Source organism: Cupressus sempervirens, chromosome 10 (genome assembly GCF_028749045.1).
Source record: "Cupressus sempervirens isolate cs-2001-9-10 chromosome 10, ASM2874904v1, whole genome shotgun sequence".
Taxonomy (NCBI): Eukaryota; Viridiplantae; Streptophyta; class Pinopsida; order Cupressales; family Cupressaceae; genus Cupressus; species Cupressus sempervirens.
In genome coordinates, this window is record NC_143127.1 from 733532748 (window position 1) to 733557434 (window position 24687).

Consider the following 24687-nt stretch of genomic DNA (forward strand, 5'->3'; position numbering starts at 1 on the left):
TTTTAGATACTAATGAGGATAATCAAATAGACATATCATTGTGGGAAAATAGATACATGCATATGCAGAGTTTCAATGTTAAATATTGAGTATAACATGCTTCTACTTTTTAGTACATTCCACATCAAACATTATTTATGCCTGTAAACAACTGAGCTTCACTATGATACAATCTTAATTCTTGGGAAATTAAAACAAGAAATCTTTTTCCATATACTTTTACCAATGGAAATCCACTCCTTTTACACTAAGCCATTAGCTAGTCTCAGAATTCCTTTCTCTATTTCTATTCACAAACGACCTAAGATATATTCAGCATGATTTGCAGAAGCCTTGCAGATTGTCTTTACTTTGCTTATTATTTTCTTCAAAACTAAATAGTCCGTGCATGTTATTGATTGAAATCGGCAGTGAAAATGCATTATTCTTTTATGTGCTAATGATTAATATATTCAGAATTAGCACCTATCATGGAAATATATTACTAACAAATGATCATTTCCAAATAAAACATCAAACTTTAGAAATGTCCTTTATCTTGAAAGTACAATGGTAAGGAGTAGGACACTAAGATCAATTGGTTGTAATATTCCACAGGGACATGCCCCCCACCCATTGGAGCCATCCTGGATTTCCGGGACACATAAGCCTTCTTCTCTCTTATAAACCACAATCCCATAAGTGGCTCTTTTTTCACTCACTTTGTGGGGATGTTTCCTGTCTTAAGAAGAGAAGGCTGTACATGGGGATATCTACTGTCAGTGATACTTTGAAGGATACTCTTAGTTTTCTTCAAACACCCTTTACATTGACTGCTAGAAAATTTTAAATAGAAGAAATAGAACATTTTTGCAAAGTTTAAAAAGGGTGCCTAAGGGGAACATTGTCAAACAGTTAATTTTATAATTATTGAAATATAACAATCAGATATTCATACTTACATATTTTATATTTTTCATTGCTTCACACAATTGTTTGATTTCAATGTTTTGTAATTAATGTCCAATGTGACAGATGCTTAATGTTTTTTGTCTTTTATCATTTGCTTCTTCAAATGTTTTAATAGTTTAATTATAATATATTTCCCATCCCCTAGCCATTTCCATCCTAGAAACATATCCTCCGCATCATTTTTTTTTTGTATTGAAGAAGATTCATATCCTCCCCATCTTGGAAGCTTGGTTGCGACTTCCTTGCATGAGGCGAATATCATTATATATAGTACAACATCTATTGCTATTAAAGTTTGGTCATTCATTGATTTTGCCACAGGCTAAAACAAGCTTTAGAAATGGGACTGATGATGTGGATGCAACTGCTCGGCTTCCACTTCTTAACGATGCATACTATCGGGATGCACTTTGTGAATATGGAGCCTATTTTTCCATTGCAAATAGAGTGGATCATATACATAAGAACCCTTGGATTGGGTTCCAGTCTTGGCGGGCAGCTGGGAAAAAGGTAGGATTTAGATCATAATTCATTGTCAAATTTGCAAACTAGGTGTACATTTGTCTTTGTGTCTCATATATGATTTATGCATTGTGGTTTTCTGAAAGATTATTAACTGCTATGATTTAAGCCTATTATTTACACAAGTGCAAATCGTTGTCTCCAGTGATTAATTCACAAGCGCTTCAGAAGTTAAATTTGACATTAATATTTCTTATTCTCTTTCCATCCATGTTAAACTCTTTCTACACTTTTGCATTGTAATTGGTTGTCAACTTGTAAATATCATTTTTGGTCTTTATGCAACTTTATTGATTTTGTGTTCTTGATCTCTGTCTAAGCTTATGATATCTTTTCTGAATATACATGATAATGTTTGTGAGAAATTACTGAAATAAGTAGCTAGCAGTTAGAGTACATAGTTAAACGTTCCACAAAGAGAAGAAACCTGTCAGTATAACTTTCACCACACTTCTCAATATTCACTCTGTTATTGAATTCATATAATTATCACAAGGCTCTACTACAATCATATCCCTCAACCCTCTGAAGTTGCTTGAGGCTTTATCTTTCCAATTATGCTAAGCATTCCTTGTAAAGTGTGTACTCTTATTTCTTTAATGGCTCTGTCTATCTGTGAAGCCCAATAGTTACTGAGTGTAACTGATGCCTTAAATATTCCAAAACCGTTCACCTTACAAGCTGCTACGATGGCAGATACAAAACTGATTATTTAGGATGTGAGAATAGCTAATATGTTAAGAGCTGCTGTGTAATGTAAGAAAGTGATGTTATCTAAATAAAAGAGATATACTGATGGGGAGGATCTTGAACAAGGTTCTAGCCTCAACTACTAGAACTCACTTTAGGCTTTCTCCTAGCCTCTTAGGGTATTTATCCTATACCCTACTCCAAGGGAATCTTCTCTCTATTCCCTTATTACACTAATCCTCACCAATCAACTCAAAACTCTATTTCACCATGGGGTCTCCCTAGTGCTCTCATTGCACAGTTCTTGACAACTGGCTTCCAGGAGTGCATTCTTGGCTATATTGAATTCCAAGGCTTGTATTAGGTCTCATTCAATACTTTTTAGGATCACTAAGTGAATTGGAGTATTGGGTTTCCAATCGATTTGAAGATTGCATAGTTAAGAGGGCTACCAAGACTAATAACAAAATTAGGCCTCCAAAACTGATTTTTGGCTTATATCTCCTCAAACCCTTAAGAAGTACTCAAACAAATTTATGATTTGGATACCCTTTTGGCTCCCCTTGAAGATTTATCAGGTCTGCAACACCCAGGTCATCCGTACAAGGGATTTCCAAAAATATGTCTATTTACAAGGGTTTCTTGTTTGTATGAACAGGAATATAGAGAGTTCTTCCTTCCACCACTCAAATGGACTCTAAATGACTGAAGTCCTGGAATTAACTTCCTTCACTCACCACTCTTTCCTTCCATGAATTTGTATTGCACCCAACACCCCATTCTATGCCCCTTTCAAACACTTATTTGCTGATTTCATTGCCTAGCCGGGTATGCAAACTCGTCTAGGGCCTCTTGGAAAAAACAACAAACCTCTGCAAAACAAGACAAAAATACATATTTACATTGTTTATATAGTCTAGTACTTGATTCCAAAAGGCCATCATGGTTCCACCATTGAAATTCAAGTTATAGAGATTTCTTTGCTGATTGTTGTGTACAGACCAACGAACTGGCAACTTTAAAAAGATTTTCAAACTAGTAATGAAACTGATAAAAAAAACTCCTAATCTTTACCAAAGCATCTACATTCCATACACTATAAAATCACATGAAAACAGCAACCCTATCAATCCATTAAAGGTGTGGATGAAGGGTGAAATCAGAAAACTGTCATCAAAATGCTCAGTTTGCTCTTCATTCCAATGCCAAAATTCGTACAAAAGCATATGCCAACCCTCAAACTAACTTGGATTGGTCTTAAATACCTCTTACCCACGTGAATCAACAGATCCCATAGGTTTCCAACTGATTCTTGAAGCCCTTATAAAGTTTTAGCACTTTTTGTCAATGTTGTCAAGCAACTTTGCAAAGTTGCAAAGTTGCCAAGTGCAACTTTTGCACTATTGTGCATTTAATGGCTCCATGACCTCAAACATGGTTAAATGAACCTATTTCCATGTAATTACAACTTTTAACATATTTTCCATGTTTCCCATCCTCCTGGGGTCTTGGTCAGTGTTTGACCATTTTAGGCTCTAACAAGCAATTTAAGCAATTTTGCCAACATAGAAGCAACTTGGAAACTCAAACACAACAAAAACCTATTTACAAACACAACTCACACACTTGGGGCTTTATCTCATAGCCCTTATTCATGTGGTCTAGCCAAGACCACTATAAGCCAAAAACGATTTAGGAAACTTGGCATATTTCCTAGGTGCTCCTGCACCATTCTCCCCCTATGACAAAAAAAAATCTTAAGGTGGGTCAGTATTCAAGAGATCTTGACTGATACCTCTCTTTTTGAATTCATGTTCAGCTACCCATGTCGCTTTAGATTCAGGCTGGTTCTTCCATTTTACTAAATGCTCCATATAAATTCCATGCCTAGTCTTCTTCTTTACTCTTGAATCTAGAACTTTTTCAGCTTGAGGCTTGGTTTGGAGAGGAATACTGATTTCTGGAATATTCTTATCTACCTCTATGATGTGTTCCTCTTCCATGACATTAGGACCCTTGTATTTAACCAAATCTTGAATGTTGAAGATGGGAGAGATGGCTAGATTGTTTGGCAACTCAATCTTGTAGGCATTTGGGCCATACTTAGCTAGAACCTTACAAGGCCCTATCCTCCTCATTTGAAGCTTGCTTGGAACACCTTTTTGAAGTCTAGCCTTGTTCAAGTGTACCATCACCAAATCTCCTACTTCAAATTGTAAATCTCTCCTCCTTTCATCTACTTTAGTCTTTAACCTTTGAGTAGCCTCTATCAAGGACTTCTTGACCTGCTCATGTACCTCTCTCATGGACTGGGCAAAATCATCTGCATGTCCACTAATCTCTTCTTGATTCTTTAATTCTCGTAGCTCACAAACTCCTCTTGGGTGATAACCATAAACAACTTGAAAAGGGCTCTTACCAGTAGTTCTATTTGTGCTATCATTGTAGGCAAACTCAGCTTGTGGTAGGACTTGATCCCACACTTGGCCATACTCCTTTGTTAAACACCTTAGAAGGTTTCCAAGCACCCTATTAATTACCTCAGTTTGACCATCAGTTTGGGGATGGTAAGCTGAACTATGTGCCAAGTTAGTACCTAGCCTTCTCCACAAGGTCTTCCAAAAGTGCCCCATGAATTTAACATCTCTATCTGAAACTATACTGATTGGTAAGCCATGAATCCTTACAACTTCTTTGAAAAATAAGTGAGCAATATAGCTAGCATCATGAGTAGTCTTACAAGGAATAAAGTGACTCATTTTGCTAAATCTGTCCACAACTACAAACACACTATCCAAACCTGATGTTGTTCTTGGTAAGCCCACTATGAAGTCCATGCTGATGCATTCCCATGGCCTATTTGGAATGGGTAAGGGCTGGTACAATCCTGCATTTGTAGAAGTTCCCTTGGCCTTTTGACAAATCATGCATTGTTCAACATACTTCTGGATATCTCTTTGCATCTTAGGCCAATAGTAGAATCTTTCCACCAACTCCAATGTTTTGTTGAAACCAAAGTGTCCACTAAGGCTTCCATTATGCTTCTCTTGGATCAGATTTTCTCTCATTGATCCTCTAGGCACACATAATTGATTTCCCCTAAACAACAACCCATTTTGCAAAGTGTAATCAGCAAACTTGCTATGAAAATGATTGTTAAACTCTACACATACCTTGTAGGCCTCTGAGAAGTCTTCATCATCAGCATATAGGTCTTTGAAACCTTCAACTCCAATACTCTCTAACTGTATTTCTTGGATAGTAAGCAGCCTTCTACTTAATGCATCAGCTACTTTATTTATCTGCCCTTTCTTGTGCTTGATGGTGAATGTGTAGGATTGTAGGAACTCCATCCATTTGATGTGTCTTAGGCTCAACTTCTCTTGAGTGTTGATGTAACTCAATGCTTGGTTATCAGTGTATACAATAAACTCTTTAGGTAAAAGATAGTGCCTCCACTTCCTAAGTGCTTGCACCAATGCATACAATTCTAAGTCATAGGATGAGTACCTAGATTTGGATTCATTTAGCCTTTCACTAAAGAATGCTACTGGCCTTCCTTCTTGGCTTAATACAGCCCCAACAGCAATATTACTTGCATCACATTCTACAATAAACAACTTGTCAAAACTAGGTAAAACCAAAATGGGTTTAGTAGCTACCTCTTTCTTCAACCTTTCAAACCCTTCATTGGCTTCTTTGGTCCACAAGAACTTAGTTTTTAGTCCTCCCTTGATGGTGTCTAATACTGGTGCACATATCTCACTAAAACCCCTTATAAACTTCCTGTAGAATTGTGCCAAACCATGGAAACTTCTTACTGCAGCCCCTGTTTTAGGTGTAGGCCAGTTTAGAATGGTTTCTATTTTACTTTCATCCATCTTCAAGTTACCTTGTGAAACTACAAAACCAAGGTAAACCAACTCTTGTTTCAAGAACTCACTTTTCTCAAGATTAATGGTCAATTTTTCTTCTTGTAACTTCTTTAAAACAATTGCCAAATGCTTCATGTGTTCTTCTTTAGTCTTGCTGAAAATGAGAATATCATCAAGATAAACCACTACAAAAATGCCTATGTAGTCCTTCAACACTTCATTCATTAGCCTCATGAATGTACTAGGTGCATTAGAGAGGCCAAATGGCATTACTAGCCATTCATAAAGTCCTTCCGTAGTTTTGAAGGCTGTTTTCCATTCATCACCCTCCTTCATTCTGATTTGATGGTAGCCACTCTTGAGATCTATCTTGGAGAAATACTTAGCACCCCCCAAACAATCCATTAGATCTTCTATTCTAGGAATAGGAAACCTATATCTAATTGTTATCCTATTTATGGCTCTAGAATCAGTGCACATTCTCCACATACCTCCTTTCTTTGGTGCCAAAACAACCGGTACAGCACATGGGCTAATACTCTTCCGAATGAGACCTTGGTCAAGTAGCTCTTGTACTTGTCTTGCAATTTCTTTATTCTGATCTGGAGTCATCTTGTAAGCAGCCTTGTTGGGCAATGAGGATCCGGGAACAAAGTCTATTTGATGACTAATAGATCTTTGTGGAGGGAGTGTGGCAAGTTCTCCATCACTTATGATGTCTTTGAACTGATCCAATAGTTCTTTTACCTCTCTTGGCAATGGTGTTTGTTTGACAGCATCTTTCTCCTTTGGTTTCACAACTATGGCAAACCCAACATTGTTCTCCTTGAAATCATGTAAGAATTCTTTTCCACTCATGAGTAGAACACGCTGATCTGTTGCTGCATCTATGCCTTCCTCAACAAGTGATTGGATTTTGTATGTCACTCCTCCTTTCTTGAATGTATACAAGTTCTTCTTCCCATGATAGACAGCATCCCTATCATATTGCCATGGTCTACCCAAGAGTAGATGACAAGCATCCATGGGCAACACATCACAAAGAATTTTGTCTTGATATCCTCCAATTGAAAAATCCACCCAAACTTGTTCATTTACCAACACATTCTGCCCTTTATTCAGCCATGTGACTCTATATGGATGATCATGAGGAATCTTTGTTAGCTTGAGCTTTTGGACAGCCTCTTCAGAGATGATATTATCAGTTGATCCTGAGTCAACAATAACTTTGCAAACCTTACCAAGTATCTTGCATTTTATTCTAAAAAGTGCCCTTCTTTGTTTAGGCTCTTCTTTGCTAGGCTCCTTGATCAAAACTCTTCTAAACATCAGATTTTCTCCCTTCTCAGAATCAAGATTCACTTCTGAAGTTATATTGTTGCTGCATTCTTCTTGAACATATGTTATCTTCTTATCCCCTTGGGAAGATGATGCCTTCTCAGGACATCTATAGGCTGGATGACCAAGTTGTCCACAATGGTAACATTTCATGTTTGCAAAATGTGAACCCCTGCTGAAATTGTTTGATCTGCCTCTAGCTCCACCACCAAATCCTCTTCCTCTAGTGAAATTACCTCTTCCACTTGTTTCCCCACTTTGCTCAATCAACTTGGAGTCTCCTGTGGCCTTGGGTTCATTGCTTCTTCCCCCATAACCACCTCTATGTCCTCTAGAGTCTCTCCCTCTTCCTCTACCCCTAGAGTTAGAGTCTTGTTTCCTTCTATTCTTATCTTCCACTTTGAGTGCCAATTGAAAACACTCATGAACAGTAGTAGGAGTCCAAAGGCTGATCTCCTCTTGAATACTCCATTTCAAACCACCTAAATATCTAGCCACCTTGATGCTCTCCTCCTCTTGGACCTTGGATCTCAAGCAAAGTTTTTGAAACTCTTCAGTATAGGAGGCCACATCCAAATCTTTTTGCTTCAAGCTTTGTCTCTTCTTGTGTAGCGGGATTTCATAGTCTTCAGGCAAATAGTTATCTCTGATTTTTGCCACCATAGCTTTCCAATTAGAGATAGGTTTCTTGCCTTCTCTTTCCCTCTCTTCTTGAATGAACTTCCACCATGTTAGGGCTGGTCCCCTTAATCTTGCTTTGGCAACCTTCACCTTTTGTGCCTCTGATACGCCTTCACATTCAAAATGGTTCTCCATCCCTTCAATCCATTCCATGACCAACTCTGAATTCATCTTACCAGTAAATAGGGGTATCCCCTCAAGAGATTTGCCACCCAATGCCTTGATGGCTTTAAGGAAAGGTTCCTCTTGTAATGGAGGATCAGGTTCAGGTACATAGTCCTCTTCATTCTCTTCCTTTCCCTTTTCTTCATTAATTTCCAACTTCTCTTTCATTTTTCCAGCTGTCTCTACCACTTCATCAAGCTTATCTTTCATAGCTTCTAAGGCTTCCTCAAGGAGCCTATTTTTCTCCCTTTGTTCTGTCACTTCCTTTGCCAACTCAGCATTTGTTACCATGGTGGTTTCTCCCACTGACTCACTTCCAAAATAAGACATACACAATGTCTTGTCCCAAACCTTTCAAGGCTCTGATACCAATTTGATGGGGAGGATCTTGAACAAGGTTCTAGCCTCAACTACTAGAACTCACTTTAGGCTTTCTCCTAGCCTCTTAGGGTATTTATCCTATACCCTACTCCAAGGGAATCTTCTCTCTATTCCCTTATTACACTAATCCTCACCAATCAACTCAAAACTCTATTTCACCATGGGGTCTCCCTAGTGCTCTCATTGCACCGTTCTTGACAACTGGCTTCCAGGAGTGCATTCTTGGCTATATTGAATTCCAAGGCTTGTATTAGGTCTCATTCAATACTTTTTAGGATCACTAAGTGAATTGGAGTATTGGGTTTCCAATCGATTTGAAGATTGCATAGTTAAGAGGGCTACCAAGACTAATAACAAAATTAGGCCTCCAAAACTGATTTTTGGCTTATATCTCCTCAAACCCTTAAGAAGTACTCAAACAAATTTATGATTTGGATACCCTTTTGGCTCCCCTTGAAGATTTATCAGGTCTGCAACACCCAGGTCATCCGTACAAGGGATTTCCAAAAATATGTCTATTTACAAGGGTTTCTTGTTTGTATGAACAGGAATATAGAGAGTTCTTCCTTCCACCACTCAAATGGACTCTAAATGACTGAAGTCCTGGAATTAACTTCCTTCACTCACCACTCTTTCCTTCCATGAATTTGTATTGCACCCAACACCCCATTCTATGCCCCTTTCAAACACTTATTTGCTGATTTCATTGCCTAGCCGGGTATGCAAACTCGTCTAGGGCCTCTTGGAAAAAACAACAAACCTCTGCAAAACAAGACAAAAATACATATTTACATTGTTTATACAGTCTAGTACTTGATTCCAAAAGGCCATCATGGTTCCACCATTGGAATTCAAGTTATAGAGATTTCTTTGCTGATTGCTGTGTACAGACCAGCGAACTGGCAACTTTAAAAAGATTTTTCAAACTAGTAATGAAACTGATCAAAAAAACTCCTAATCTTTACCAAAGCATCTACATTCCATACACTATAAAATCACATGAAAACAGCAACCCTATCAATCCAATAAAGGTGTGGATGAAGGGTGAAATCAGAAAACTGTCATCAAAATGCTCAGTTTGCTCTTCATTCCAATGCCAAAATTCGTACAAAAGCATATGCCAACCCTCAAACTAACTTGGATTGGTCTTAAATACCTCTTACCCACGTGAATCAACATATCCCATAGGTTTCCAACTGATTCTTGAAGCCCTTATAAAGTTTTAGCACTTTTTGTCAATGTTGTCAAGCAACTTTGCAAAGTTGCAAAGTTGCCAAGTGCAACTTTTGCACTATTGTGCATTTAATGGCTCCATGTCCTCAAACATGGTTAAATGAACCTATTTTCATGTAATTACAACTTTTAACATATTTTCCATGTTTCCCATCCTCCTGGGGTCTTGGTCAGTGTTTGACCATTCTAGGCTCTAACAAGCAATTTAAGCAATTTTGCCAACATAGAAGCAACTTGGAAACTCAAACACAACAAAAACCTATTTACAAACACAACTCACACACTTGGGGCTTTATCTCATAGCCCTTATTCATGTGGTCTAGCCAAGACCACTACAAGCCAAAAACGATTTAGGAAACTTGGCATATTTCCTAGGTGCTCCTGCACCATATACTCTGCTTGAAGAGTGGATGTAGTCCACTTTGGACCATCCACTATAAAATTTGTGTTTCTTTTCTGTGGGTGATTATTTTTCTGGGCATATGTGTTATTCTGATTTCTTATTTTATTTCTTCTAAATTTAAAACTCAACAATTGGTATCAGAGCTAGGAGAGCTTCATTTGATTTTCTGTAAATCGGTGAAGATTTCTTGAAGCCATTGGTGATGTGGACAAATGGAAGTTGCAAGTCAGAATTTTGTGTTATGTAAAGTGCAGATGGAGCCACTGCTGATTAAGTAAGATTTCTCTTCTCATTGCAAGGAAAAACCAAGGGCAAAGGATCTCTATCAGATGAAGATTGGAGAAACTTTATCAAAAGGCAAGAGCAACCATTTTTCTATCATTCTCAAGCTAGGTTGCATGGGTACGTGCACCCACACCCCTGGGATGCATACACATGTTCCCAAGTACCGGGTACTCAGTGGAAAGCATCATTTCTAAGGACCTTGATTACGATTTCTGATTTTTGTTTGTGTATTAGCTTGTTTTTTATCAAGCTTAATTCAATCAAAATCAGTTAGAAACTTTGATGCAATATTGATTAACAGTAATATATATCACTGTTCAAGTCGGAAGTTTATCATTTACAATATGCCATTGTTATATGATTTATGATCTTCTTGTTCATGTTTAAAGTCTGCCTTCTTTGTTAAACATCTAAACATTTATCATATATTATTACTACTGTTTACAAACGTATTGCAAATCAGAAACTGAATACATTATATTACATCTGTAAACTTTATCACTATTCTTGTTTTGAAAAACCACTGTCATGACTCATATTTTCAGATTTTCTAAAAATAAATAAATTATGTTTTCAATTTTTTTGACATACTGAAGTACCCCGTCCCCTATTTTGAAAAATAGCCGTACTGGTACCAGTACCCAAAGTACCCAAGTACCCCTGTCCCTATACAACCTTTCTCTCAAGTAATGTGCTGTTCAATGTTTGAGCAGAAAAGTCAACGAAAGAGTTATGGTATAAGTTATCCTCGCTGTATGAAAAAGCATCCGCTGCAAACAAGGTCTTCATAATTGAAAAGTTATATATACTGAAATAAAGAGGGAGGAGTTATGTCAAATCACCTCAATGAGTTTAACATATTCATTAATTGATTTCAGTTGGCATAACATTAGATGATGAAATAAAAGCTATTCTATTGTTATGTTCAGTGCCGAATAGTTGGGAAGGGGTGGTAATGGCAATTAACACTTCCGTTGCGGCTAAAGATAATTAAAATTTGACGAAGTTGCAGCTACACTTCTTAGAGCAGACATGCACAGGAAGAATCAAGAATCTTGCTCAGGTGATGCACTCACAGCTATGAGCACTATTTCTTCGTTTGCTGCTAAAAGTAAATCAAAATTTGATGAGGTTGCAGCTACACTTCTCAGTGAAGACATGCATAGGAAGAATCAAGAATCTTCCTCTTGTGATGCACTCATAGCTATGAGCACTAGCAATAGAGGTCATAGTCGAGAAAGAGGAAAATCTAACAGCAATGCAAGGTCAAAATCTACACATTGATCAAAATCTAGAGGCAAAAATGGTGCATTTTGGTTTTGTGGTAAACCTGGACACACAACAAGGAAATGTTGGAATTAAAAAAGGGCCCCAGATAAAGTGATTAACGATGGAGTAAACACTACAGCTGTTAAGGATGACGGTGTGTTAAATTTATAGATCGATTTGGTGGAGATTGAACTAACTTAGTTTGATGGAATTACAGTACTAATTTGAGTATGTATTCAACTTCTCTGGCAGCAGATTTTACTGAATATATACATCATTAATAAAACTGACTGGAATATTAATTAATTAATTAATTATACATACATACATATATATATATATATAATATAGTATAGAATATATGTATATCTATGTTTTGAAAGTGTGTATATATATGTATCAGATCAACTATGAATAGCAGACTGGATGTCCGATGGCTGTGATTTGCATTGCTGTGTTTATTGATACTCCTCCCAGCCTTCGAATGACAAGTATCAATAGAAAAGGCTTGCCCACATAGGGGCATGACCCTACATGGGCATGCTTATATATTCAATACTGACATGGTGTTTCAAAATGGTTGGGGGTCAAAAACATAATCGCTAGTCTGTTAAGATAAACCGATACTTGGCAATTTTTAATGAGATACTATTTGAAATATATATGTATGTGTGTGTGTTGATATATATATATATATATATCAATCAGATTGAATGTGAATAGCAGACTGGATGTCCGATGGCTGTGATTTGCATTGCCATGTTTATTGATACTCCTCCCAGCCTTCGAATGACATTTAAGTATCAATAGAAAAGGCTTGCCCACTTAGGGGTATAGAAAAGGCTTGTGCACATAGGGGTATAGATGTGGGCAAGCCTTTTCTATTGATACTTAATGTCATTCGAAGGCTGGGAGGAGTATCAATAAACACAACAATGCAAATCACAGCCATCAGACATCTAGTCTGCTATTCATATTTGATCTGATATATATATATATATATGTGTGTGTGTGTGTGTGTGTGTGTGTGTGTGTGTATGTATATATATGTATATGTATGTATGTATATATATATGTGTGTGTATGTATATATGTATATGTATTTATATATGTATGTATGTATATATGTGTGTGTATGTATATATATATAGAATTTGCTTCAATTCACAATGAGGTTAAATTCTCAACACTCCCTGTTTAACAAAGAGGGAATTGAAGCAATTTCCAAGAGTTTAAATGCCACCTTAAGTGTGGTCTATGATAGTAACAATATTATGGTTTCCAGCAAGATCCGACCCAAAGAACCATAACAATTAGTTTTCATAGCGTCCGGCAAAATCCAACCCATAAAACCATGATGAGTTGGTTATCATGGTGTCTGCAAAATCCAGCCCAAAGAACTATCATAACACTTGCCCCTAGAAATCCGAACTATGATAACACTTGCTTCTAGAAATCCAACATATTTTGGTGATACAGATTAATGTAGCGAATCTAGAAGGTAGGTCAAACTATTGATAAGGTCGTCACCTCACAATAGTGACCTTAAACACATGAAAGATCGTCACCTTTCGTAACACACAAATGCAAAATTTAATTTTCAATTTATTTATGAATATATATTAAATTGCAAATGTATTTACAAACTTGTTATGCCAAGCTTACCTCTGAAATACTCTATTTTTAACTTTGCAAGAGGCTTGGTGAAGATGTTGGCATTTTTCTCATCAATGCTGATATAAATCATTTTGACATTTCTATCAACCATGTCTCTTATGTAATGATATGGATTCTCGATTATGAAAGACAAAATTAGCAGAAAGTTTGATGCAACTTTGATTATCACAATGAATCATAGTGGAGCTTAGTTTCTTTCGGAATAATCCAAATAATAACTTTCTCAACCATATTGCTTCATGAGCTCCCATGGAGGCTGCCATATATTCATCTTCGGTGGAACTCAAAGCAACTGTTGGTTGTTTTCTATTGAACTAAGATATCATCACCGATCCAAGACTGAAGGAACACCCTGTAGTACTTTTGCGGTTTATGGAAAACTAGCCCAATCAGAATTAGTATATCTTTCAAGTTTAATCTCAACATTTTTGTACTTCAATCCAAGACCAATAGTACCTCGTAGATATCTCAAGATATGTTTAGCAGACATCAAATGAATATTCTTTGGTTCACACATGAAATGGCTTAAAACATTGGTGGCATAGTAGATATTAGGCCTAGTGTTTACTAAATACATAAGTGATCCAATGATGTGTCTCTAGAGAATGGGATCAATGGACTTCAAATTCACTGCTTCTTCTTTTAGCTTGTGTAAATTTGTTTCCATAGGAGTTGCTAGGGGCTTGAAGTCTATCATACCAAATCTAGTCAAGATGTCATGAGTGTACTTTCCTTGATTTAGAAAAATATGATCTTACTTTTAACATACTTCTAGACCAAGAAAATAGTGTAGTAGGCCTAGATTCTTCATTTCAAATTCAGCCACAAGATCTTGTTTGCATCTTTCAATTAGATGATGTTCACCTGTTATTAATAAGTCATCAACATAGAGAACAAGTATTAACATGTCACCATTAGATACTTTGAAATATATATTAGGATCAACTTCATTTTTGGAGTATCCTAGTTTGAAGAGATAGCTATCTATCATTTCATACCAAGCTCATGGTGCTTGTTTAAGGCCATAAAGAGCTTTCTTTAGTTTACATACATATAGGTTCTAGTCTTTTATAGTAAAACCTTCAGGTTGTTGGCTATATGTTGTCCTGCATTTTGTCACCAGAAAATGTTGGTAACAATGTGAAACTTTTTCAAGCTAGTTTTGCAAAGTTTGAATTTGATATTCAATTGTTTAATATTGATTGATCAATTGACTTCAATTCATATATCAAATTGTTCTACAGAAGGCTTTCGTCAAGTCTTTTCTTTTTGCTTTCTGTCGAACCTTTGCTTGATTTTTGAGGCCTTCATCATCTTTTTCTTTGCTTTTGAGTTTGCGTCTCTTGGTTTTTAGTCCTTTGGTTTTTCTCATTTCATGCCTTTTGCTTTCCCTTTCAATTCGATCTAACTTAAAGGTCAATCGGAGTTGTCAGTTGAGAGATATGGTTGTTTTAGTGCCTCAAAAGTGGACCTTTTTGATGCAACAACACGAATATATCATTAAATTTTTCACTTAAAGTAACTATAGTGCACTTTATGTTATAATTTTAAGTTCAATTACTTTTTGATTTTTCACTTAAAGTGACTATATAAACTATATAGTTTCAGTTTAATTTTTGATTTTTAAATCAAATGCTCATTTTAATTTTACCTTTTAAATGATATTTATGGGTTGTATTTTAAAATATGATATATAAATATTATTGATGTCCCATTAAGTAACATTTTTTATGAAATTAAGTTAATTAAATGACTTTAAGTTATCAAAAGTGGAGCTTTTATATGCAATTACATGTAAAATCCATCAAAAGCGGACATTTTACATGTCACTGCATATAAAGTTCAAGTTGAAAACATAAGTGGACCTTTTTGATGTCATTACATCAAAAAACTATCAAAAGTGGACCTTTTTGATCTCATTACATCAAAAGGTAAGTTTTTGTGTCATTGCATCCAAAATGTGAGATATAACTTAAAATATGCATGTCACCCCAAAAGGTACGATTTTGATCACTTGCCTATTTTAAAACATGTCATGCACTCCAAAAGGTCCGATTTGCCTTGTTACAAGTTTTTAAAGTGTGTTTGTCACCCCAAAAGGTGCGATTTTAACTAAAGACATGTTTTAGAATGTGTTGTGCCTTCCAAAAGGTCCGATTTTGAAAGAATGCATGTATTTGCACTCCAAGAACCCGATTTTGCTCACTGTGAGAGATTTACTTGGTGTATTTGCATGAGATCTTCTCCATTGAGGGCGTCTTTGCTTGGCAATGGGTTTTCTTGCATCAAGAATGGATTTGTCATATTGAAAATCATTTTTGGAAGCTCTATCATAGGGCACGTTTTTGGAGATAACTCCAAATAAAACCATTTTTGATCAATGTTTTTGCACAAGGATGAATCGATTTGGTGTTTTATGGTGATTGCATTGCATTATGATACACATTTTGACCTTTAAACTCCAAATTGATTTGATTATGCTCCTTGGTGAAACATGTTTTTCACTAAAAACGTCCCATGAGCTTGTGCATGCAAAACATTGGATCTTGGAGCATTATTAGGGTACGTTTTGGCATCATGCTCCAAATACTCCTTGATTTCTGCCTTCTCCCATTGGAATTTGCAAGAGTTTGAAAGATTCAAACATTTTTGGAGACATTTGCAACATTGGAGCATCTTTTTCCTTCATTTTTGTTACTTAATCTTCATGCAAGTGGACTTATTCTTTCTTGCTATTTAATTTGTGCTTATCTTGCTGATTTTGTGCACATTATTGCTTGATGATTGCCACTTGTTAAAATCAATGCCATGGAAAGTGCATTTTTCCTTTAAAAATGAAGAAATTGTTCATTTTCTTGTTTTTGGTTTTTCCCCAATTTCCAAATTCGAATTTGTGTTGAAGTGCATTGCATCTTGACATGTTTGAGTCACTCTCCAAAGGTACATTTTTCTTTTGAGTTTTTGTGCTTTGTGCTTGCTTGTCAGTTTTCTCCACTTCGGAGAAGTCACAAGTTCTTTCCCAAGAATTTGTTCTCGTTTCACTTCATGCGAAAGCATCATCTCGTTTCACTTCCACTTCCATGTCACAACACTTCGCATCTCATCTAACAAATGCTATTATATGTTTCCCATCTCATTCACCATCCACACATGCATGTAATTTCATTTTCCACTTCCATTTTCACTCATCTCACTTTTCACATCCACTCGCACGACATGAGTACATGAAAAGACTTGTGTAATTGCATCCAAAAGGTCCGATTTTGATTAAAAGTCACTTTTTGAAAGGTCAAAAAGATGTCATTTTCATCTTCCATATACTTTGACTTCACCCTTTCATCAAAGATGACTATAAAGCTCATTATCCCTCTTCCATTTTCCATTTCCATCTCTCCATATGCATTTGCACCTTCATGAGCAAATACATGTTTTTGCATCTTTCCATGCTTTGCACTTCATCCTTTATTCGCACTTGCATGTAAAGTGCATCCTCCATCCACATTCACATCTCATCTCACCTTTCGATCCCATTACATGTTGCACTTACATGTACTCATTTTTCGTGTAATAATGCGTTGAAAACCCTAAGTCACATTCGAAAATCAGCAATCTCCATTTGCACGGATTCCCTTGCGTTTCACTTTTAGACATTTTCATTTCATTCCATCTTCCATTTTCCACCTTCATAACACTTCATTCCGCATTTCGTTCATTTCATCTTCATTCACTGCATATGCATGATGATTTCTTTTTGAGATCATTTCATCAGATCTACAAAGTCTCCAATCTATTTCCGAACCTTTGTTGCTGATCACAAATCAACTTGTATGGCAATTTCTTCTGATGATGTGTTTATGTTTTGGGATTTTTGTGTTGCAGCGCAAATGCAAGAGATGCCCCCATCATCAAAATCTAAAGGAAAGATGAAATATCAATATGATAAAGAGTTGGCTTATGCAACCCCATCGTCAATTGCATCTGTTCTTGACAATGTAATGGACACGATGATCGGTCATGTGGACATGGCTGATTTTCTGCGAAGAGTTGAAAATCCTGTTGGTCATGAGATGAAGCACATCAAAAGAAGTAACATTCACTTGGTGTCTGCATTTCCTATGGCAGCTATGGAACCGGATTTTGTTCTTTGTTGTGCACGATGTGTTACTCCAAAATCAAATACTATCAAGGACATTGATGGCAAGGTTATCTAATGCCTTGATTAGAGGTCATTGAGAAGATCTTTGAAGTGCCACATAGAGTAGAGTGTGCAAATTTAACCAAGGAATCATCTTTGGCATGCTGGAATGGGCAAAAGGGTGATTATCAGAAGTTTGCAACCTATACTAGTTAGACAATAAAAGGAACTTCTCCAGATGGTCAAAGATCGTTCATCGGTCTAATTTAAAACAAAAATATAAGGATCTCATCATCCTTCTCAGGAGAATTTGCGGTCTCAAAGATTCTATTGATTTCGAGCCATGGATGTACAAGTTCCATCTTTCAAATCATGGAAAATAAAGAACACATCTTTTGAGGAGAGCTCATCGGCACTGCACTTTGCCAGCAAATAGACAATGTGGGAACTTCATTACCCTTCTACATGAACTCTTACCTTGTTTACATTGCTGCTGCCATGGGATCCTTTTATGGTCCCTCAACCAAGGGAGATCATCTTTAGGTTCCTATTTGGGATTACTATGACCAAATCACTTTGGAAAATAGTAAATTTCATTATAGAAGAGTCCAAGATGCCTTCTTTGGGCATTGCCAGTGCTTGTTCGATAGACAGTTATCTGTCAAAAGAGTGTCTGATGCAGCATGAGAAAAGGTGAATCAACACGGTTGTATTTTCATTCAATTTCCAACTATTACATACTTAAGAGTTGGGTATTTTAAAGGCGAGCCATATACCTTACCTAGGTATCCTTCTTAGGAGAATTTGCGGTCTCAAAGATTCTATTGATTTCGAGCCATGGATGTACAAGTTCCATCTTTCAAATCATGGAAAATAAAGAACACATCTTTTGAGGAGAGCTTATCGGCACTGCACTTTGCCAGCAAATAGACAATGTGGGAACTTCATTGCCCTTCTACATGAACTCTTACCTTGTTTACATTGCTGCTGCCATGGGATCCTTTTATGGTCCCTCAACCAAGGGAGATCATCTTTAGATTCCTATTTGGGATTACTATGACCAAATCACTTTGGAAAATAGTAAATTTCATTATAGAAGAGTCCAAGATGCCTTCTTTGGGCATTTCCAGTGCTTGTTCGATAGACAGTTATCTGTCAAAAGAGTGTCTGATGCAGCATGAGAAAAGGTGAATCAACACAGTTGTATTTTCATTCAATTTCCAACTATTACATACTTAAGAGTTGGGTATTTTAAAGGCGAGCCATATACCTTACCTAGGTATGCTACATATCGAATCATTTTGATGGAGCTAGCTAAACAACTCATGGACGCGCAGAGTGATCAGCATGCTATGCATAGGCCTAGTTTCGGTATTACCTCAGTTAAACCCTTGGCAATTGACAACTATTCAGTCAATTCTGTGCCCAAAGCAAAGAACATGAAAAAAGAGTTGCAATTGATCACCTTGAAGAAGTTCAAGGCCAGATTTGACTTTGATTACCGAGAGATGAATTCTCAAATGAAAGGAGCTTTCGCGCACGTTCATCACATCGAGGATATTTGGATTGATATAAGAATAGAGCTTGACATCATGAAGATGGACTACTGTAGATTAACCTTGCAGTAGATAATCGATCTCAACATGTTGGAGATCCCTTCAGATTTCCAAGTTGAAGATGACGACAACATTCTTGATCTGGAGTTTCATCAAGCTGGCTTTGATAAGAAGTGCCCTTTTCCTATTCAGTAGCAACAGAAGGAAGGTACATCTATCATGGATAGATTTCAATCCATCTTGGTAAACACTAACAAATGACTGAAAATAAAGACCTTAAAAGAGTTAATCCTAAGATGGGATTGGATTGTGGGAGCTTTGGCCCTCTTGGTAGGGAGTCACAACTAGAGATTACGAGGAAAGATGGTGCCTCATCTTCTAATGCTAAGGTTTCCCTCCAATTCAAATTGAAGGGTGAAAAGGGTTCTAAGTCTTCTCAAATCTCTGAACCAGTTCAAGAGTTAGAGGAAGAATCATAAGAGGAACTAGAGACAGAATCAGATAAGGAAGATACAAATAAGGGGAAGTCATGATCATATCTCCCCCAAAGCCTGCACAAACTCATGCATCGTCTATACATGAAACACCTTTTCTGGATGAGGTAGATGGCGATGTGGATTCATTCTCCACGGTTTTCACTCCTATTCTAGTCTCGAAAGTTAATATAATGGCCCTTCCTATTTCTTCTACTGCTCCTCTCATTCTTGGAAATGAACCATATGAGCATTTGGCAAATGTGTTTGAGGATTTTCCAACTCTCATAAGCGGTCAAGTTTCCCAACTTGATACTCTTTGACGGGTTTTGAGCTTTTCATGACAAAATCTTCTCAGCATGTTCCTATGCCTCCAATTGTGCAAATTGAATCTTGTTCTGTTACAACGGAAATACAATCTGGATCAATGGCAATGATCTCCATTGTATTTGCTTCTACGGATGAAGGTTTCAGCTTGCTTGCATGGTTGAGTAGAATCACAACCAAGAGAAGAAAAGTGGTCGTACCGCTAGATAATCTCCTTGTTAAGAAGACCAAATCCAAATCTTTGAAAGATTAGATTGTTTCAAGGATTTTGGTTGATTCAGATAATACCAAGTTTCTTGAAGTTGCTAAACCCTTGGTGGACAAACCTACAGAAGAACTTACTCGTTTTGATTACAAGCTCACTAAGGTTGAAATTGGAAAACAATCACGTTTGAGTTGTTTACAAAATGCTCAAGATGCATTGGCTAATGTGTCAAAGAGTAATCATGAGCTATGGGAGAAGAAAAATCAATTGAAACAGGAGGTTTCACGCTTGAACGAGGTCATTCGGCAACAATCTTCTCAAAGTGTTGTTGCTACATCTCAAACATCCAAGGAGAGAAAGCTGATTGAAATCGCCAAATCTTGGATAGGAAAAATCATCTTTGAAGGAGCCTGAGCCATCATAGAGACATTTGTAGTTCTTAGGCCTATCAAAGAAATGAATGGAATAGAGCAAAACTTGATTTTTTCTTTGACTCGAGAAGCAGATAGTTTGAAAGAAATCCTCAATGATTGGGATAATGACAAGTTTTGATCTAGATGCCTTGGTCTCATGTGTCATTCTTCCGTCATGTGAAATGTTCTTCAAATTTCAAGGACTTATTGGTTACAAAGAGGAAACATTGAGGAAGCTGATCACAAAGTTACAGGTGGCACTTGGAAATTTCCAAGTAGTTGAAATAAGTGTTACTTGTGATTTGGAATAGATGGGATGCCATGTTATTGATGAATTCAATAATCTTATTGTAGTTGAAAGGGTAGGCTTGGAATATACAATCAGGATCAATGCTGATGTAGATCTGAAGATTTTGGTTCACACATAATGAACAAGTTTGTCTTGTATAAATCCTTGACAAAACACTTGTTAGATTCTATGGCATAAAATTTCGAAGTTGTGCAATCAACATATGCAGATGCAGTGAAGATTGAAGCCATATCAAAGACCAGGAAATTGATGATCTTCCCACAATGCGTGATATCATCGTCAAATTGAAGGCATTGAGAAACAATCTTAAGGATTGTTGTTTTTATTTCATGTTTATAGGTTTAAGAAGATGCATTACATGAAAAAGTGTAATTACATGTAATGTGGGTTACATGTATGTAAAAGGATGTAATGCAAGTTGCATGTGCAGTTGCATGTAACCTAATATTTTCTCTTATAGTTAGACTAGGTCAAAGTTGGTTGAGTTGCTCCCACCTTTTCCTCCTTTTTCTCAACTCTTGTGCCTATTTAAAGGAGTGCCCCCTCATTGTAAAAACATCATTATCTTTATGCAAGAGAGCTCTAGAGAAATTGTGCTAACAAAACTTTGTTTGTGTAGCACTATTTTGAGAGAGAGTGAATACAAATGAGCATTTGAGACTTAACTTTGATTAAGTGAGATTGTTACTTCTGTGAGTTATAAGCTTTGTCTATAATTTATCTAAGTTATCTTTGATTCATGTTATCTTGTGTTCTTGGTAATTGTATCTTGTGAATTGAATATAAAAGAGTTAAGAAGCAATTGGAGCCAAAGCTTTTACTACGAGAAATTGTGGAAGTGTATAGCTAGAAGCTTTGTTTGTAGCTTATACTTATTTCTTAATTCGCAAAATAGTTAAGTTATTCTTACTTTTAGGAGTCTTTGTGCCCTAATTGTAAAGCTTTTCATATAGAAGTACGACTAGACTTAGAGCCAAACTGATACATTTTCAACTAGCCTTCGAGTTAATGAAAGTTTATTGGTATCACTATTTCCAGCATTTGATAGAATTGTCCTTGCCCATTACTTGCTCCACAAGTAAGTGGATTCTTTCTTGAAAGTTAAGAAGAAAGGATATTGGTAACACCCATTTTACAAAATCTCTCGACTTCTTGCTTACCTTGAGTTGATCCAAGGAACGCTATGGCTGGTCATCCTACTTTATGATTGGATTTTACCCAAATTTGTAGGTTGCAAAATATCCACCCAACAATATATACTTCTTTATCAATGAAACCACTTAGAAATGCGGTCTTGACATCCATTTGATGTATCTTCCATCCTTTGGATACTGCAATTGCTATAATTGTCCTTATTGAAGTATATCTAGCAACTGGAGCAAATGTTTCCTCATAATCAGTACTTGCTTTTTGAGAGAAACCTCGATCTACAAATCTTGCTTTATGTTTTTCAATATTGCTATTTGAAGCATACTTGATTTTATATAACCACTTTGATTAAGCAACTGATTTGTCTTGTGGCCTAGGTATGTATTTCAAACATCATTTTGTAATGTGGATTGATATTCTTCGACCATAGCATATTTCCATGCTTGACATGATAGGGCTTATGCAATAGTTGATGGTTTAGATTTTGTAAGCTCAATTACTAGTGCAGTGTAACATGATTTATTTATGGTTTTCTTACTCTCTTTGGAGATTTCATTCGGTTCAACATTGTTTTCTTCAATCATTTTCCTTGACCATAATGACCTTTTCTTGATATTAGAGATGTGTCCCTATCTTTAGTGTCTGGTAATAGTTCATTCTCTTTTGATATGTTCTCCCTTTGATTTTCAGTTTGCTGATTTTCATCTAATTCTGTAATGGGCTCATTTTCTGTACTAGTGGATAGTTTAAAGGCAGTGTTTTCTTCAAATTTGACATGTCTTCTTATTTCAAGTGATCTCAGCCTAGGTAGATAGACTATATACCCTTTGGTGTTTTCAATGTACCCAACAAATATTCCTTTCTTTTCGGATGGTTCCAACTTGGTTCTCTTTTCTTTAGGTATGTGAATGTAAACGGGGCAACCAAATATTCTTAGACGATTTAGGTCAAGTTTGATTCTTGTAAAGGCTTCTTTAGGGGTTATGTTTTCTAGGATTGAGTGTGGGCATCTGTTTTGAATATATACAACAGTTTTAGTGGCCCGAGCCCAAAATGAGAAGTGTAAATTTTGATTATGTAGCATGACTTTTGTTGCTTCAACAATGGTTCTATTTTTCATTTCTGCCACTCCATTCCGTTGAGGATTATAAGATACAATATACTCCCTCTTAATCCCAACAGAGGTGCATAAGTCTTTGAAGTTTTCAGAGGTGTATTCATCCCCATTGTCTGATCTTAGAGTTTTTTTATTCTTTTTGATGTTTGATTTTCCACAATTGCTTTGAACTCTTTAAATTTCAATAGAACTTCATGTGATTCTTTGACCTTTAGAAAGTAAATCCAAGTTTTCCTAGAAAAATCATTAATAAAGATTATGTAGTATGAGTATCCTCCTAGAGAAAGTGTTGGCATATGTCTACACAAATTAGTGTGAACTAGTTCTTGAATTGATTTAGATTTGTGTTTACTTGGAGGAAAAGATCTTTTTACATTCTTTCCTAGAGCACATCCTTTACAAATGCCTTTATGGTTGGAATTTAAGTTAGGTGTTTCAATGGTGATTTTTCCTATATTCAGTAGTGTACTGAATCCAATATGTCCGAGCCTTCTATGCCATATTTCATTAGGGTTTAATACTTTATGATTTAGGGCTTGCTTTTGGATGTTACATAGTTTATATAGGGTTCCATCTCTAGATCCTATGGTGATAGCATTCTTGAAGTTAGAGTTTTTAGGCCAATACAATACTTTGTCTTCATTAAAGGTGACATGATACCCTTCATTTGCAAGTCTAGAGATGGATACTAGATTACTTTTTATGCTACGTACAAAAACAACATCTTTCAATTTTAGAGTAATCCCAGTTCTTAGTTGTATAGAACAAGTCCCATTCCTATTATTGGATAGGTGGAGTTATCTCCAATGGTGATTCCTTTAGTGAGATAATTTCCAAAAGTTTCAAACTTATGATGCACCACTATCGATTATCCAACACATTCTTGTTGGATTTCATCTCACTTGATAGGGCTGAGTAGAATAATAAATTTTCTTCTTTATTAGCTTTGTTTATGGAGGCTAGAATTTATTCTCTTTCAGGACAAATTTGTAGGTATGTCCAAACTTCTCACACTTGTAACATTGAACTTTGGAGAAATCTTTCCTATTGTGATTATTGTTTCCTTTTCTTTGATCATTTTTCTTCCCTTTATATTTAAATTTCCTCTTCTTCCCTTTGTTATTAGAGACCGAGAAAAGGGCTTGATTTTCTCCCTCTTGGTTTGAAATGATCCCTCTAGAAATTTGTCTTGATTCTTCTAAGGTGCAATCATTTTTAAGTTGATCGAAAAATGGTATTGAAGGTCTGTTGACAACTTAGATGAATGCTTCCCAAGATATAGGTAGTCCTCTAAGTGCTATTATGGATGATTCTTGATCTTCAAATTTATTTCCAATATAAGATAGTTGATTCTTTATTTTGGAAATTCTTCCAAATTAGCATGAGATTGATTCTCCTTTATTCATTTTTATATTCATAAGTTGGTTTTTTAATGTGAGCAATCTACATGAGTATTTGATCTCAAATGTATCCTTAATTGTTTTAAATACTTCAAATGCTTTCTTGAGATTTGATATGGAAGGAAGAATATG

The 24687-nt window shown here is 36.2% G+C and overlaps 1 protein-coding gene across 1 annotated transcript in view; it reads left to right on the plus strand.

Moving 5' to 3' along the window:
• The window catches only part of LOC149535939 (uncharacterized), a 96420-nt gene that overhangs the window by 16490 nt on the left and 55243 nt on the right, over window positions 1-24687 (plus strand). Inside the window, exon 10 of the mRNA XM_089807763.1 lies at window positions 1273-1461. Coding sequence (XP_089663889.1) covers window positions 1273-1461 — 189 coding nt within the window. The remainder of the gene's footprint in view (window positions 1-1272; window positions 1462-24687) is intronic.